General features: G+C 41.6%; 1 protein-coding gene across 1 annotated transcript in view; it reads left to right on the forward strand.

The window, feature by feature from the left end:
* The window catches only part of SV2C (synaptic vesicle glycoprotein 2C), a 264723-nt gene that overhangs the window by 156320 nt on the left and 91677 nt on the right, over positions 1 to 16726 (forward strand). Inside the window, exon 4 of the mRNA XM_049768762.1 lies at positions 3402 to 3553. Coding sequence (XP_049624719.1) covers positions 3402 to 3553 — 152 coding nt within the window. The remainder of the gene's footprint in view (positions 1 to 3401; positions 3554 to 16726) is intronic.

Below are 16726 nucleotides of genomic sequence, written 5' to 3' on the forward strand. Positions count from 1 at the left end.
AAGGGATTAGCATAAAATGATGTAGACATTTTATTATCCTTTAAAATTAGGTTATCATAAAACTATTTAAAATATGATATGTTCAAGAATCTGCTGAATTTTTTATTCATTGAGTTGTCCCTGATATGAGCTTCCCAAGCTGCCAGGCAGAGAGCTGTGATTTATACCTGAGGGCTAGAGTCAGCTCTCACCAGCTACCTTATGCCTGAGTTTTCTGTTGGGGATCTGCATGATGAACTTGCTGAGCTCTTCCTGGCACAGTGGTACTGAATAATTGTGTGTTCCACTGAGTCTTGTCCTTAGAAACTGGACTGCTTATGTCTAATATGAATACTGGACTGAAGAAATAATTGTTCAGGGGTTAAGGTATTTGTCTTACATACAGTCAACTCTGGTTCAATCTCTGAAGACTGCCAAATATGGCAATATAACATGAAATATAACATAACATAATATAACATGACATGACATATTAGCATAAAATTTTATAACATAACATAATTCATAACATAACATAAAACATAATATAACTTAGCATAGCATAACAGAAAAAATTGATAGAATTCCCACATTCATAAGTAGGAGAACAAATACAGATACTGTCAAGTTAGAGATTTATTAACTCCTCAAACAGCAGTTTTCACTAAGAAATATTGTTACTGATACATTTGTATTTAAATATAAATATATTTACGTAAATAAGCATCATGAAAATAAGTTTAATAAAATGGTATTTAGGGCCCGGAGAGATAGCACAGCGGCGTTTGCCTTGCAAGCAGCCGATCCAGGACCGAAGGTGGTTGGTTCGAATCCCGGTGTCCCATATGGTCCCCCGTGCCTGCCAGGAGCTATTTCTGCGCAGACAGCCAGGAGTAACCCCTGAGCACCACCGGGTGTGGCCCAAAAACCAAAAAAAAAATAAAATAAAATAAAATAAAATAAAATAAAATGGTATTTGAACTATACAAATATTTTCTGCTCAAGCTCATTTTAAAAAAATCAGATACTGTAATTTTTAAATAGTTTTTTCAATAGTATTCCAGGTATACAATATTTGCCCCACTAATGTCATCACCCCATACCTCCACCAGTGATCCCACATTTTCTCCCATCCCACGTTGACTCCTTGACAGATATACTTTTAAGTTTAATTGTTGTAGTTCAACTCTCATACTTTCAGCTGTGTGAGTCTAGTGGTTTAGTTCTGTACTGTCACCTTGCCAGTATAGCCCAGCCAAGTCCAAAGGTCCCGGCCCTTCTCTTCTGTTGCATCCAGAACTCTTCTTTATCATTTTCTACCACCCACCCCACTTTTTTTTTTTCTTTTTTGGCACTTTTAATTTTGTAATCTAGAGATAATGTGTCGACTGCCTCTGGGGGCATTCCATTCAACTTTTAACATGCTACTTACCATGGTTAAATGAATAGCACTTGCCTGAGTGGTCTGCCCTGTCATGCAGGGCTGGCCTGCCTATCCTCGTAAGCAGAATACACTCAGGAAATGGTGTTGTGTTTAGCTGAGCCAAGTGAAGCACAGTGATACTATAGCTCATTTGATGCATCCAGTCTAGCTGCTGACATAGCCTTCCTCAAAGACAATATAGGGTAAAATATGATCCTATCAAGGGCACTAAGAAAATTCATGTATCAGTTCTTGACAAGTGAATCTGTGTATGTATTACTCTTTGGCATCATATTTACACACAAAAATTAGAAGGAAGGAATTTAACCTACAAAGGTCATAACATAAAGAAACCTGTGAGGAATCATGATGTGCTTCTTAGTATATGCTTGTTTCTGCTCCCTACTCCCTTTTTCTTGTTATTTTCACTTACTTCTGTGGTTGCTGCTGCTGCAGTGTCTGGGGTGGAAGTGGGGGAGTTTTGTCTCACATGTTTCACATGATGGGGCTCACATACAGCCAAGGTGCTGGCACACACACACTTGCTAGAGTTCCTGCCTTTTTACCGTGGTGCCATGTTTGTGAGCTGCAAGCAGACCTTGTGCTTACACATTTTAGTTGCAGTGAGCAGGGATCTTGTTCTTTGCTGTGGCTCTGAGGTCACACTGTCAGTGTCATTGCCAGGGTCTTGCTTGAGATATGTGGAACCCTGCCCTGGCTCCAGCTCCCAGCCCCATGCTTGCAAAGAGGCACTTGGCCACTCTAAGCCCTATATTATTTTAACTGTTTCTCTATTATTTCTACAAGTTTCTCATATTATTGCATCTTCCTTGCTTAAGTTGTTTTTAAATCTTCATGTATTATTTGAAATAATATAAGAAATATTTTCCTATGTGACACTGCTTTTGGAGGCAACAGTTTAAAAAGGATTTCTTGTAATTCTGTTTAATATCTGTAACCAGCCTCTCTAAAATAGACAAAAAAAATTTGTTTCCATGATCTATTTGAGAAATGGTAGACAAAGCACAAGGGTCAAGTCATTTACCTTGTATGTGGCCCATTCCAGTTTGATTTTCCAGCTCACAAAGCAAGCCAAAAGATTAGTCTGATTGAGCTCAGGTACCCTAGGGATTCTGTTGCAGTGCCCATGAGCAAGTGTAGACTATATGTGGTAGTAGTTGATCTTGTAGAGAAGTCTCAACCTGTTTTCCCAAATCTTCACATAATTAACAGGAAGTATCAGAAGAATCTCCACTTGAAATGCTTCAAGGATCCAGAGAAATAATACAAAGGTTGCAGCACTTGCCTTGCATGATGCTGACTTGAGTTTGATTCCTGGCCCTGCAAATGGTCCCTAAACACAGAGCACAGAGTAACTCCTAAACACTGATGTGTATGGTCTCCAGACAAACAAATAACAAAGCATTAATTAGCCCAAGGAGATAACTCAAAAGGCTAGAGGAAGTGTGTTGGACATGTCCAAGAGCCCAAGTGGCCCTCGTAGTTCCTGCTGGGAGCAGTAATGCCTCAAGTGCCAGGTACCAAAGTTCATCAAATCCCTTCTGCTGAATCATTTGTCATTGGGAGTGACCCCTGACTCCAGAGCCCATCTGGGAAGATCCCAAACTGAAATACATTAATTAAAATATTGATTACCAAGTACTGTGATTTAAATATATGTGTATATATAAATATATGTATATATACATACATCACAACATTCAACCCTGAACAAAAAGCTCACTAGGATTTTAAGACCCATTCTGCCTCATTTTGATAACATCATTTAATTACAAGTTTAAGAAGTATGCAGGAATAATAGAACTACATTAAACACAGAGACTTTATTATTAAAATTACAAAGCTATTAACACTCCATATGCTGGGATAGAGGAAACACATGCCATTAAGACATGCTTTGGTTCTGCTCTTTGTATTTCATGGTGGCCACACTAGCTCCCATACTTGCATTTTATGTACTGTCTGTCCCTCTTGGCAGGATTGGAGGAGCAATTCCCACCGTTTTCTCCTATTTTGCTGAAGTGTTGGCCCGAGAGAAGCGGGGTGAGCATCTGAGCTGGCTCTGCATGTTCTGGATGATTGGTGGCATCTATGCTTCTGCCATGGCCTGGGCCATCATCCCACACTATGGTAAGTCCTTGCCCTTAATAGGTAATTGCCTTGTTTCACTTTCTCTCTCTCTCTCTCTCTCTCTCTCTCTCTCTCTCTCTCTCTCTCTCTCTCTCTCTCTCTCTCTCTCTCTCTCAATTGTTGCTTTGACAATAGCATCATCTTCATTATATTTCTTTTTTTCATTCTATGTGTCTATATTTGGGGGGGGCAGGCTAACATCTATATAAGGTAAGAGTGTTCTAGGGATCTTCTAGTAATACACTTGCATTTTACTATTCAGTTTTATTGTTGTTGTAGGACTTGGGGGGGTTGCTAGAAATTTAACCCAGCATATAAAAAGGTCTTCATCTGCCACTGAACTGCACCCTTGTGTGTTTTACTGTTTTTAAAGCTGTTGCTTTCATTTTCTTCCTACGCGCTCTCCACGGGTACCTGTCCAAGGAGATAGGAAAGTGATCTCCAATTCACAAACAGTGTTTAAGGTACTGACCACTGTTCCTGTATTGTTGGACCAGCAGACACAGGCACATGAAATCTTCCTTTATTTGGATCCCAGTGCAATGTTTATGTCCATCATATCTGGTTGTTCAGAATGGGGATGGGAAGGAATGAATCTTGACTTATCGTGAACCACCAATTGCAGAACTGAGGAGCACTGCTTGAGAGAGATAAAAATATAGTCCACATTCTCCAGACATCTTCTTAATTCTGACCTCTCACTGTCCCTGTCACTAAGGGGTCTCCCATGTTTCAGGGTTCTGAGCGGCACCCTTATACTTGGATGCCTACTCAAAAGAACCCAGGGGCTTCTCCAGCAGGCACCTAAGTTATCAGGAAGAGGGAAACTGAGCCTGAGTCAAATTCTGTCTATGAACCAAAAAAAAAGGTGTTCTGCTTGCATTTGTGTATGTGGCATGTCTGTGTTGTCAAACAGACTAAAGTTTGCAAAATGTGAGCACAAAACATGTAACCTCAAAAACTCATTCATTGTTCTATCTGAAATATAACAAAACAGAAAACTCAAAAGCAAGGAAAGGAAATTAGTAACAAAATATTAAATTTTGAAGACTTCTACAACTGGGAGTATGGTTTAAAAAAATCAAGTTATTGGGGCCGGAGAAGTGGCACTAGAGGTAAGGCATCTGCCTTGCAAGCGCTAGCCTAGGATGGACGGCGGTTCGATCCCTCAGCATCCCATATGGTCCCCCTGCCAAGCCAGGAATGATTTCTGAGTGCATAGCCAGGAGTAACCCCTGATTATCAACAGGTGTAGCCCAAAAACAGAAAAATAAAATAAAATAAAAATAAAAAATCAAGTTATTTCTATTAGTCCTGTAGTATATTATAATCAACAGGGAAGATTATTTAAAATACCTCTATGAGTTTATTGATATACTCTTGAAGAAGTTTAATTATTTCCAATTAAAATATGATTTTGAAAATTTCTGTACTGAGATTGCTGGAGGTGTTTCTATTATTCTGTATTCTGTGGCCAGGGTAAGGGAAGGCTTCTTTAAAATATCTTAAACTGTACTTTAGATCTGTACACAGCTCTATATTGTATTACACCTTTTTATAAACACCTTTTAGTAAATGTTGACCTCTTCTCCCTCTTTTGAAGAGCTCCATGCTTGGGCCCTACCCATCATCAATCAGATCTCTGGGTGGGAGACTCCAAAGGGATCATTTTTCCCCCCCACAGGGATCATTTTTAAAGTCCCAGGGAGTTATCCTGCAGCCCAATTTGAGGTTCTTCAGCTGTTTATTTCTCCCAGTGGGAAGGCTCTGAGCCTCTGGACTCAGCCCTGTCTACACAGAGAGCTGTACATGTCTATACGGTGAATATTCCTGCAGTTACGACCTGACTCTTTCAGCTAGTGTTGGCTACTGTACCATGTTTTGGAATCATATTGACCCGAGAATGTCTGCCTTATCAAAAGGATACTCTTTTTATTTACTGAAAAAGGGTTAAAAGTCCAGTGTGTTGAGGCTGGAGAGAAAGTAAAGCAGGTCAGGCACCTGCCAGGGTTCGATCTCTGGCATAACATATGCACCCCTCCCCCCAGAAATAATTCTTGAGTGCAAAGCCAGGAGTAGCTGCTAAGCATCACTGGATATGACCCCAAAATCAAGGAAAATAAAAGTTTTTGCATGTTGTCTGCAGCCTTGGGGTGGGGTTGGGGGGAAGCAGTGTTATTTCTCTGGATTCAGGATTCCAACAAGCCCTCTTCCATTCAGGAATCCTCAGAGCACCTCTACCCTGGGCTGTTTTCTTTCACTTTGAACCACTTATCAATCCCTTTGATACAGGAATAGGATTTTCTCAGAAGGGAAGGATCACCCACCTGGCAGGTAATGTTGATAACCAATTATGCACCTGGACCCAATGAAAGAAGCTTTTTCTACATTTGTGACTGGCTGGTTGTTACCCAGCTTGCCACAGCTTGAATCCTGACTCCAGACCAATTCCTGAGACCATGTAGACATTGAGCTGGTAACTAAGGTCATCTATAGACAGAAAAAGCATGTGGATTAGTCCTAGGGCTATGACTGGGAGTTCCTGATGAACTGTGAGGCCTGCAGAGTTTCTATACCAGTTTGAATATACCAGGATATTTTACCTTGGCTTATTGCTTAGAGCCAAAAATCTCCCAAGTGACAGTTGCCAATTTGGAAAGTTTCTAGATATGCAGCAGCCTCATCTGCTCTGGCAAGGCTTTAGGAGGCAGAAGGCCTGTTTTTCATCATACACAGCACCTTTCCTGCTAGCCTCCCATGTGACCAGCTCCTTCCATTAAACTTTGTAGTGGTCTGTTACCCATGGCCCACAGAGCAGGGGATACCAGAAAACCCAGAAGACAACAACCTCCCTCATCTACTGTGGCTGTAGTTGCTGAGGATACCAGGTCTGGAGAAAGCCCTGGAACTCCATCCACAATGGCCAGGCTAAACTGCCCAGCTCTATTGGGGACCAAATGCTACAGTGTAAGGGTAGCCCTGAGGCCTGACTTCCTACCTCCCTCTCATCCCTGTAATCAGGTCATTTCGGCCCTTAATGGAACCTTCTTAGAGGAAACACGCAAACAAGACTGAGTCACTGGCACTTCTCTGCTTTGGCTGAGCGCTTTGCTTTAGACCTGGTCTGCAGAGCTGCTGCTGATGGCAGCATTGTTTGCTCCATTAAGCACTCTGTCGTCATTGTCTCCTGGCAATTCCCTGGCGTCACTGCAGAGGAGGCATTGTCCCCTGCGGAGGTACAGGGCAATGCTGTGCAGCAAGGACATCAGTTAACTAAATGGGCAGTTCTTTTTTCTTTTTCACTATTTTTTAAAAATTAAGATTTTTTTAAATTTAAAATTAAAGAACCATGATTTACAAAGTTATTGATAGTTGAGTTTTATACATATAATATTTCAACATCAATTCTCACCAGCAGTGTCAACTATGTTCCTCAGGGCTCCCATATCCATTATCTCCCACCTCCCTATCAACCTCCCCCTCCTCTTGCCACACACCTTGACACATTATCAATTTCAGTGGTTGCAGCATAGATCGGATGCTTTCAGTGATGTTGAGTCAGTGCTTCGGATATATAAATATACCACTTTCCCCCATCACCATTGTATGACTGCTAGAAAAACTATAAAAAGTGCTCTATAGGGCCCGGAGAGATAGCACAGTGGCGTTTGCCTTGCAAGCAGCCGATCCAGGACCAAAGGTGGTTGGTTCGAATCCCGGTGTCCCATATGGTCCACCGTGCCTGCCAGGAGCTATTTCTGAGCAGACAGCCAGGAGTAACCCCTGAGCACCACCGGGTGTGGCCCAAAAACAAACAAACAAACAAAAAAGTGCTCTATATCCCTGCCTTGGACTTCAATTTCAGGTGTAATTGCCTAGTTTCAGTCTATCTTGACATTAAACAATTAAATCTCCTTGCTTTCTTGCCTAAAGATGTTTTCAGAGTGATTGATTAAGTGAATGCCATTACAACAGAACCACACTCCTAACCTTTAAAAGCATCAGAGTTTCTGTGGGTGCATAAAATTCCTGTCTCGTTTTCTACACATTGCTGTATTTTGAAATAGACACAATATCTGTGTGTGCATATGTTTGTAAATACTGGTTCTGAAAATACCCTTGCTGGGCTGAATTTGTCATTAGCTTAATTAGATTCAGTATCCAAGGCTTACAATTAGCACCATTACCAAGTCTTAGTAACTAACTGCTATGCTTATAAATTAACTTTCACCTGGAGGGACATAAAGCATGTCATTCTCTTTATTTTTTTTTTGTTTTGTTTTTGGGCCACAACCGGCAGTGCTCAGGGGTTACTCCTGGCTGTCTGCTCAGAAATAGCTCCTGGCAGGCAGGGGGGACCATATGGAACACCGGGATTTGAACCAACCACCTTAGGTCCTGGATCGGCTGCTTGCAAATGTCATCCTCTTTTAAAATGTTTCTTGTTTGAGAATATGATCATTCCTAGATTTACATCAATAATATTGAACTGGGGCCGTAGCAGTTGGAGTAAGGCATCTGTCTGCCTTTTCAGTGCTAACCTACAATAGACCACTGTTCGACCCCTGGACATCCCATATGGTCCCCCAAGCCAGGAGTGATTTCTGAAGTAACCCCTGAGCATCACTGGGTGTGGGCCCCCATAAAAACAAAATAATAATAATATTGAACTGTATTAGAATGCCTGAGATAGTTACAGTTTTGTGGGTGGCACAGGGGACTGGCCAGATGTTAGGGCATAAATTAGGACATAAGCAAGAGAACCTAGGTAAGTTTTCTGATCCATAGATGGGGAGAAGTGGTAAAAGGAAAATTCCTCCTCTTGCCCATCTTTTTTGTAATGGTCATTCATGAAAAATGAATGAATATATATTTATAAAATATATGTAATATATGTATATTTCATATGATATAATATTCCAAAATATATGTATATTTTCATATTATATATAAATGCCAAACTATCATTTTTCTTAATCTACCAGTAGAAGCATTGGTCAAACAGAATGATCTAAAAGTCTAACCTCTAAGGGGCTTATTTGATGTTTATATTTTATGTGCTATCTCTTTGTTTAAGTAGATTTTCTTTAAATAGTCTTTAGAAGGTCTCAAGGCTGTTCCAGTTAAAGCCCCAAGACACAGTATCCTAGCAAATGTGACCATTCAATACAACTGGAATAGTAATGCTATAAGTGGTTGCAATAAGGCCTAGGGTAGAGTCTTGAAGAATTGATTGTTGTTTATGTTATTTAGGGCAGAGTTTGGAGTGGAAAGTTTGATGGTGGGAAGCAGTGGGTAGGGTAGGGGAATCTAATTATACAACTATTTTCTAAAGGGTCTCTTCTCCAGTCCAGAGCTTTTCTGGGAAATTTTGATCCTTTATGCAGCACAGAAACACAAGAGATTGCACCACATTCTATGCTTGCTCTTTGTTCTTGAGCTCACTCTTCTGTTATTCAAGTTGTGTCAGAACTCATCGGTTGCTCTGACACACTGTGGAATATACAAGAAGACTAAAAGCTGTCAAGGGATTGAATAGTACGCATCAAGGAGCTTGGAGCATAGTAAGCCTGGAGACTGTAGGTGAGTGGGCTCAGGCAACGGTCAGAATATGATGCTTGAAAAACTCAAGAAGTTTGGCAAAAGAAAACAGTAAGGACTAGGCCAGGGAGATGGATCCAAGGACTAAGCACAGAATTTGCTTGTGGGAGGCCTGTGCACTACTAGGGAGCAACTTTCAAGTACAGCACCAGAAATGACCCCTGAGTAACACTAAGTGGTGTCCACCAGAAAAAAAAAAAAAACAAGGAAAGGAAACAGTATAAGATAAAGAGAATGGGTAGTTGTCCTGGATCTTAATCAGATGAGTACTTCTGAGGCATGCCTTCAGGTTACTTGGACAGTTGGATAGAGGAGGTGAGTGGTTTCAGCCACTGATAAATTCCCTTGCTCAGTCTTCTCAACAATATGAAGTATTTATCTGGGAGATGATCAATAAGGGTTAGAAAGTTATTTGTGTACCCTGGAGCATCCAATATATTTCATCTGTGCAAATCTCAATTGTTCTCCCAAGAAGTGCTTAAGACATTTGAGCCATCATTTAAAATACTTGATAATGGCATAGCTTTATGTTGGGTAGCAAATATTTGAGAGTATTTACTCTGTACTTGATGCCAGAGTGGAAACTAGATATGCTTCTAAGCTACACTAAGAAAGATGCAGCTGGCCTTGGTGCAGTGAAATACCATGTACCAAATCTTGCTTACCATATGCCATATTTCAGGCTTTGGAGTTAACATGCTCTCTTCCTAACTACTGCAAGAGACCTGTGGGAGTGAGACTTGCTCTGTTCTTTAACACAGAGATGGGGTCAGATAGGTGAAAGGTACCCTCAGTCTGCTGGGTCAGGTGGAGGGTAGGAAGGAGTTGGGCAAAAGGGGGATATAAGTGGTGATGAGCCAGAGTCCTGGTTTCATTTGACATGACAGTTGAAAGCTGAGAAAGTAGAATTCTGCATAGTAATATGAAATCTTTCCAACTTTCAGTCTATTGGTGGGTGCACTCCCATACAAAACTCAGGGGTCCTTCCATTTAAACTTTACTAACCTGGTGCTTGGGCCAAGTACAACTGGGAGTATGTGATACCAGAGTTTGAACTCAGGTACCAGTATACATAGTTCCTTAACCTCTTCAGTCCTGACCTACCATTTTTAATTTATCCTAATAAAAATATAATTTCTGGCTGAAAATATAGTACAGGAGTTAAAGTAAGCTTGCCTTATATGCCATTGACTTCGATTTAGTCCCTGAAGCACTACCAAGGGTGATCCCTGAGCACAGTCAGGTGTTAGCCTGAACACCAAGAGATGAAACTCCTAAAAATCAAAATATACATATTGTATAGTGTATATAAAATCTGTGTGTTAGGCAGAATGATGGGTTCCCAAAAGATGTACATATCCTCATCCCCCAGAATCTGTATGTATGTGAAACTTTACTATATTTATAGAAAAATGAATTAAAGTTGTAGACAGACTTAAGGTTGTTAATTAGATGACTTTAAAATAGAAAGATTAAGAAGCTGCAGAGATAGTATAATGAGTAGGGAACTTGCCTGAAGCCAACCTGGGTCAGATCCTGAAACCATAGGAACCCCTGAGCCCTATAATGGGTGTTCCCTGAGTGAAGAACCATGAATAAGCCCTGGGCACTGCCAGGTGTGGCTCAAAGCAATATATATGTACATATATAATAAAAACAGATAACTGTGACTTTGCCTTAAACTTAGTCCAATCACAAACGTCTTGAGAGTGGAAGAAGAAACCAGGAAGGTAACAGCATGAGCAAGACTCAGACTGATGAAGAGGAGGGTGGGGTTGGAGGTAGCTCAAGTAGCAGAGCACATGCAAAGTCCTGACTTCAAACCTTGTAAACTAGTTGATGAACCTTTTCAGTGACTCACAGTTTGAGCTATTATTAACAAAACTACTGAGTGTATTTGAATATATCTTATAACGTAGGTGGTTGAAGTTTTTCTTTATTTTGGAAAATACCTAAAAAAGGGGTTACTTGATTGTTTGGAAACTGTTTTTCTTCAGTATCTTATCCATAAACTGCCAGGTTTTTTTCAAAGGTCTTTTTTTATATAGGGACACCTGGTAGATCTTGGAGATCCCAGGACCATTCCCAGTCAAGCTTGTCTTGGGATGTACAATCCAATACTGAGACCCATTGGTACTCAGTAGACCATGTGGTGCTGGGGATCAAACTCAGAGCCCTGGGCATACTGAGCATGTGCTTTACCACTAGGGCAGGGGTCTCAAACTCAATTTACCTGGGGGCCGTAGGAGGCAAAGTCGGGGTGAGGCAGGGCCGCATAAGGGATTTCACCAAAAAAAGGTCCTCAAATGTCATTATTAACGGTTTTAATTACTTCTTCTAAACATGAATAGAACATTGAGTGAAGATCATGAACAGTTTTTCTGAATATGGCATCTTTTGCCTATTCCTTGATGCCAGAGACTTGACAGCGCTTCTTCTCACAGATCTGAACCACATTTGGCTTTAGAGAGGAAGCAGTTGAGACCCTCAGTATGGCTTGAAGATGATCATTATTAAGTCTAGACCTGTACTTTGACTTATTGAAGTTGAATGTGGAGAATAACTTTTCACACAAATATGTGTTTCTAAAAAGGCACATGGTGTGCTTGAACATTCGGGAAAGCTCAGGGAAGCTGTGGGGCAATTCTCTCAAAAATTGCCCATGCATGCATGTCTGCTTTTCCACTAATCTCCCGGAACTTGGCTTTGAGATCAGAGTTGCATTGTAAGTCATTGAGCTCCATTTGAAGCACAAGAGGGACACCTTTCACATCAAAGGAAAAGGGGTCCACAAAAATTTGGAAAGTGCCTCTGTGCTTTTTGAAGTCTGCAAATCTGTGGTTAAATTCCTTCTCTAGCTTAAAAATAGCATCAACATATTTCTCACCACTGAATGGTATGCCTGCATCCACAAGTTCCTTGCATGCCGGGAAACGGCAAAGGTTTGTCTGAGAGAGCTGGGACTTCCAAAACACAAGTTTTGTGGAGAATGCTCTCATGTTGTCATAGGCAGCACTGAAAAGCTGCCCCGGGCTTTATAACATCTTGTTTTGTACATTCAGCTTAGGTGTGATATCAATAAGAAAAGCTAAGTCCATAAGCCATTTGTGATCATTCAACTCAGAAATAGCATTCCCATCCTTCTCCATGAAGGCTTTCACTTCTCTCAACTCAAAAAATCTTTTCAGGACATTTCCTCTGCTGAGCCAACATACCTCAGTGAAATAGAGCACATCTCCATATTCTGACTCCATTTCCTCTAAAAAAGCATGGAACCTCCTGTGCTTTAAGCCCCTGGATCTGATTTGGTTGATGCATTTCACAACAACAGACATCACATTGTCACACGGCAGGCATTTACTGCAAAGGGCCTGCTGATGGATATGGCAGTGAAGAGCAATGGCCTCTACACCCTCCTCTTCAAGTTTGTTTTGAATAAGTGCCACCAGTCCATTTTTCTTCCCTGTCATCAATGGCGCTCCATCGGTTATTCCAACAAGCCTCTTCCATGACAAACCTGCATTCTCAATGGCATCACACAGATGCCAAAATATCTCATTAGCGGTGGTTTGGCCATGCATTGGAATTATTGTGAGCAGCTCCTCTGTCAATTCAAAATTGCAATCAACATCACAGACATAAATTGTGAGCTGTGCAGTGTCTGTTATAACTGTGCCCTCGTCAAGAGCAACTGAGTATGTATCAAAACATTTGGCTTTCTCACACAGTTGATGATAAATGTCACAACATGTCAGAAATGCGCTCTGCCACAGTATTGGCAGAAAGGCTGATTTTGCTAAACTGACCTTTCTTTTCCAGACAGATAATACTTGCAGCCTGTAACATGCATTTTTTAACAAACTCTCCTTCTATGAATGGTTTCCCTGCCTTAGCAATCATCTCACTAACCATGTAACTAGCTTTGACTGATGCAACATTCTCTTTGGTTGCTTTCTTGAAGAAATCTTGTTGCCTCATTAGACATGCTTTAAGACTGGCCACCCGCTTGGCTCTCTCATTTCCTTGATATTTTGCACATTCCTCAGCATGTTTAGTTGAATAATGGCATTTCAAGTTGTATTTCGTGTGCACGGAACTTTCTCTGAGCAAATAAGACATGTGGGGATGCCCCTGTGCTCAACAAAGAAATACTGCATCTCCCACTTTTCCTGAAATTATCTGTGCTCGTCATCAATCTTTCTCTTCACTGTGCAGGCTTTGATGAAGTCATGATGAAGGTATGACAAAATCTAATTCTGTAATAAACTTCTCTCCCTTCTCTCCCTTAGGCCTCTGATAATGCAAGGGACAGTGGGCAGGAGCAGCAGAAATGATGTCTGCGCTAGGCACAAAGTATTCGTGATTATTCGCTTACGGAGTATTTGCAATAAAAAATTGCATTAGTAAGAAAAAATCGCATTTAACATTTGTATACCCCGAACGGAACTGCTCGGGGTATGCAAATGTTTAATGCAATTTTTTCTTACTAATGCAATTTTTATTGTGTTTATTAGGTAAGTGAATAATCGCATATACTGCGATATTTGAAGGCCGGCTGCGGGCCACAAAATGTTGTACGGAGGGCCACAAATGGCCCACAGGCCGCGAGTTTGAGACCCCTGCACTAGAGAAACATCCCTAGTCCGAATTAACCCAACAGATGACAGGTACAAGTGTCAGATGCCAGCTGTGACAACAGGGATCAGAGACACCCAGTTTAAGAAGAAGAGTTATGCCAAACTGGAGGGTGAGAAAATAAGTGACCAACCTACACCGGTTGGTGTGTGAGGAAGGTTTCTAGTTAGAGGAAAGCAGTAGAGCACTTCTGGGCACTGATCATGAGGTCTTGGGGACAATGATGCCCATGAAACAAAGGGATTGGAGTTTGACTTCTCAATTAAGTAAGAAGTAACAGGAGCCCCATTTTAGCTTGAGGTGATCCATGTGAGCTATCAAAGGCAGATTGGAGATCACTTGAATGGTAGAGAAGGGGCTGAGGACTGGCAAATGACTGGCAAATGACAGCACCACCTTTGGTGCAGGTAGGAATCTTTTTGGGAATAACACTGGTCAGAGTCAACTGGACAGAGAATTCCAGACTCAACAGCAGAGGTCCCTCACCACTCACCCATTATCCATTTGCTCTGTAAGTGCTGTGCTTAAGGATGCCCTCCCTGGGTCAGTTTTGTTCTTCTGGTGAGAAGAGAGAAGAGTAATAAAGACTATGGGCAGGGCTATCTTACTCTTTCTGACCCCAGGGTGGTACCAGCAGGGCCAAGTAGAAAGACCCATAACTCTGTACCTCTCTGGGGTCAAATTCCCCTAAGAGGAGGACTTCTGCTATACACCAGACCCCAAGGTTTGCATTGCTTCTCAGACCTTCTATGGTCTTAGAGACTGAGACTCAATTTTAAAATATGTCTTCAAGATCTGACCCATTTCTGAATGCCATAAGACCATGAGACCAGACTGAGAGCTGGTCATCTTTAACCCTCTGCCTACACTGCCTGGTCCAGATTATCCTCCAAGAAGTGTGATGTGGGCTCTATCCTTGTGGGCCTGAGCAGGAATGACCACTCCCCACCCACAGTTGACCCAGGATAATGCTAATTAGTTGTACTTTTCTTCCCTTTTATGACTCAGCCTTTTTAAGATGGGGTCCCACCCACATGGGATGGTGGCAGATGAGGCTTGAAATGCCTATGATCATCCCTCCTGTTTCACTTAGTGAAACATCACTGTAGAGTGCTTTGACCTGGAATAGCAATCACAAGTAGCTTTGCCATTGCCCCAAGTTTCCTGCCTGTCTGATTACTTTGAAACTGCCTTTTTGAAAGAAAACTCAAGCTTTCCTTCTGGGCTCCTCCCATCTTCTCCTCTTTAGCCTGTGAATCAGTGTGGGGTGGTGACTCAGAAAGGGTAAATAAAGGAGGAGGGCTGCTAGGTGCCATTCTTTATGTAGCAGATATTTGCTGTCACAGTCATTAGAGATAGGTTACTTCTGTCAAGAGTGTACTCTGGCCCCATACAACCTATCTAGGCTTTTTTTAAGATGAGCTTGTCATTGATGGTTTGATGAGCAGAGACGCCTGATTGCACAGGGACAGGGCAGAACAGGGCTATGGTGACTGGCTGTCAGTTGTTGCTCAGAGCAGGGATGCCGCTCTGTGGAGAGGCTTTAGAAAACCACAGATGGGTCCTGATGGGGTGAGGCCTCATTCCTCCTGGAATGGAAGACTGGGCAAGAGAGTGGGGAGAATGGAATGGAAAAAAAAAAAAAAAACAGAGTCATTTAACAAGAAGGTTGAGTCAAGAACCATCCATTTGTCCTGCAAATCTGTGCTTCTGTGTTTGAGTTCTCTGGTAGGTATGGAGGTTGGGAGAATTGTGAAAGGAGCCAGGAAGTGGGAATGAGAGGTGGGGGAATAATCATGCACACGCATTCACCTCCTGGGGGAAATAAAAGCTTTGTTGTCTATTTCCTTATTTATTGAGCATTTATTTTTTGATGATGATTATGATGATGATGCTCAATATACAATATTCTTTTTTAATATAATTTTTATTTTGATCATAGTGGCTTACATATTGTTGACAATAATATTTTAGGTACATATTTACATAAAATCAGGGGGAATTCCCATCACCGATTTGTCCTCCCTACACCTCCGTTTTTGTCCTACCTCCCATATGCTCTTCCCTCACCCCCAGGGCTGCCAGAATATGTGGTCTCCTCTGTACCTAACCTACTACTTAGTAGTCTTGCACCTGTTTGGTCCTGGTGCCTCCCTTATTTCCCCCTCTAACTGGGGGGCAGGACTAGCTAGTTCAAGTTATGTGGTTTTGTTTGAAGAAGAGAAAAGTAATAAACTGGGGTAAAAGTCTAATACACTGAAAATAAGTAGAATTCTTCTAGAGGCTCTCATCATCAGTTTGACAATATACAATATTCTAAGCAGGAAATGTCACTGTTTTCTAGACATTTGCCTTGCAATGGCCAACCTGAATTTGATCCCCAGCATTCCTTTTGGTCCCCTGAACTCCAGCTGGAGTGATTCCTGAAGCAGAGCCAGGAATAAACCTTGAACCTGCCAGGTGTGTCCCAAAACAAAATAAATATTCTTTTATGTTTATTCATCCCTTGTGCAACAAAACTATAATCTTCTTCATTGGTGATATATGAAGTATCTGAGACCCGGTTAAGGTGGCTGACTTGTGCAGGGCTTCCCAGCAAGTATAGTGGAGAAGCTAGAAGTCAGAACCACACAATACTCTCAAACCCCAAATACTTTGTCATGCCCCTCAGTTCCCATCATGCTGGGTTGATGTTCAGAAAGCCATCTCCACCTCTGGCACCCATGCCCATCTTTCTATTGGAAACTCCAAATTCAAGAAGCAAATTCTTCTTCCTCCAAAGTAGGTCTTCCTCCAAAGAAGCATCATGTGCACACACTGCCTGGAAAGGGGAAACTCTTTCACACCTGCCCTGTTTTTCCTTTGCTGTATGACAAGGCAGCGGGCCCCTCCTGTTTGACCATGCTGTGCCCAAGTGGCCTCACACTTTGATTTGCT

This window comes from Suncus etruscus, chromosome 2 (genome assembly GCF_024139225.1).
Source record: "Suncus etruscus isolate mSunEtr1 chromosome 2, mSunEtr1.pri.cur, whole genome shotgun sequence".
NCBI classification, from domain to species: Eukaryota; Metazoa; Chordata; class Mammalia; order Eulipotyphla; family Soricidae; genus Suncus; species Suncus etruscus.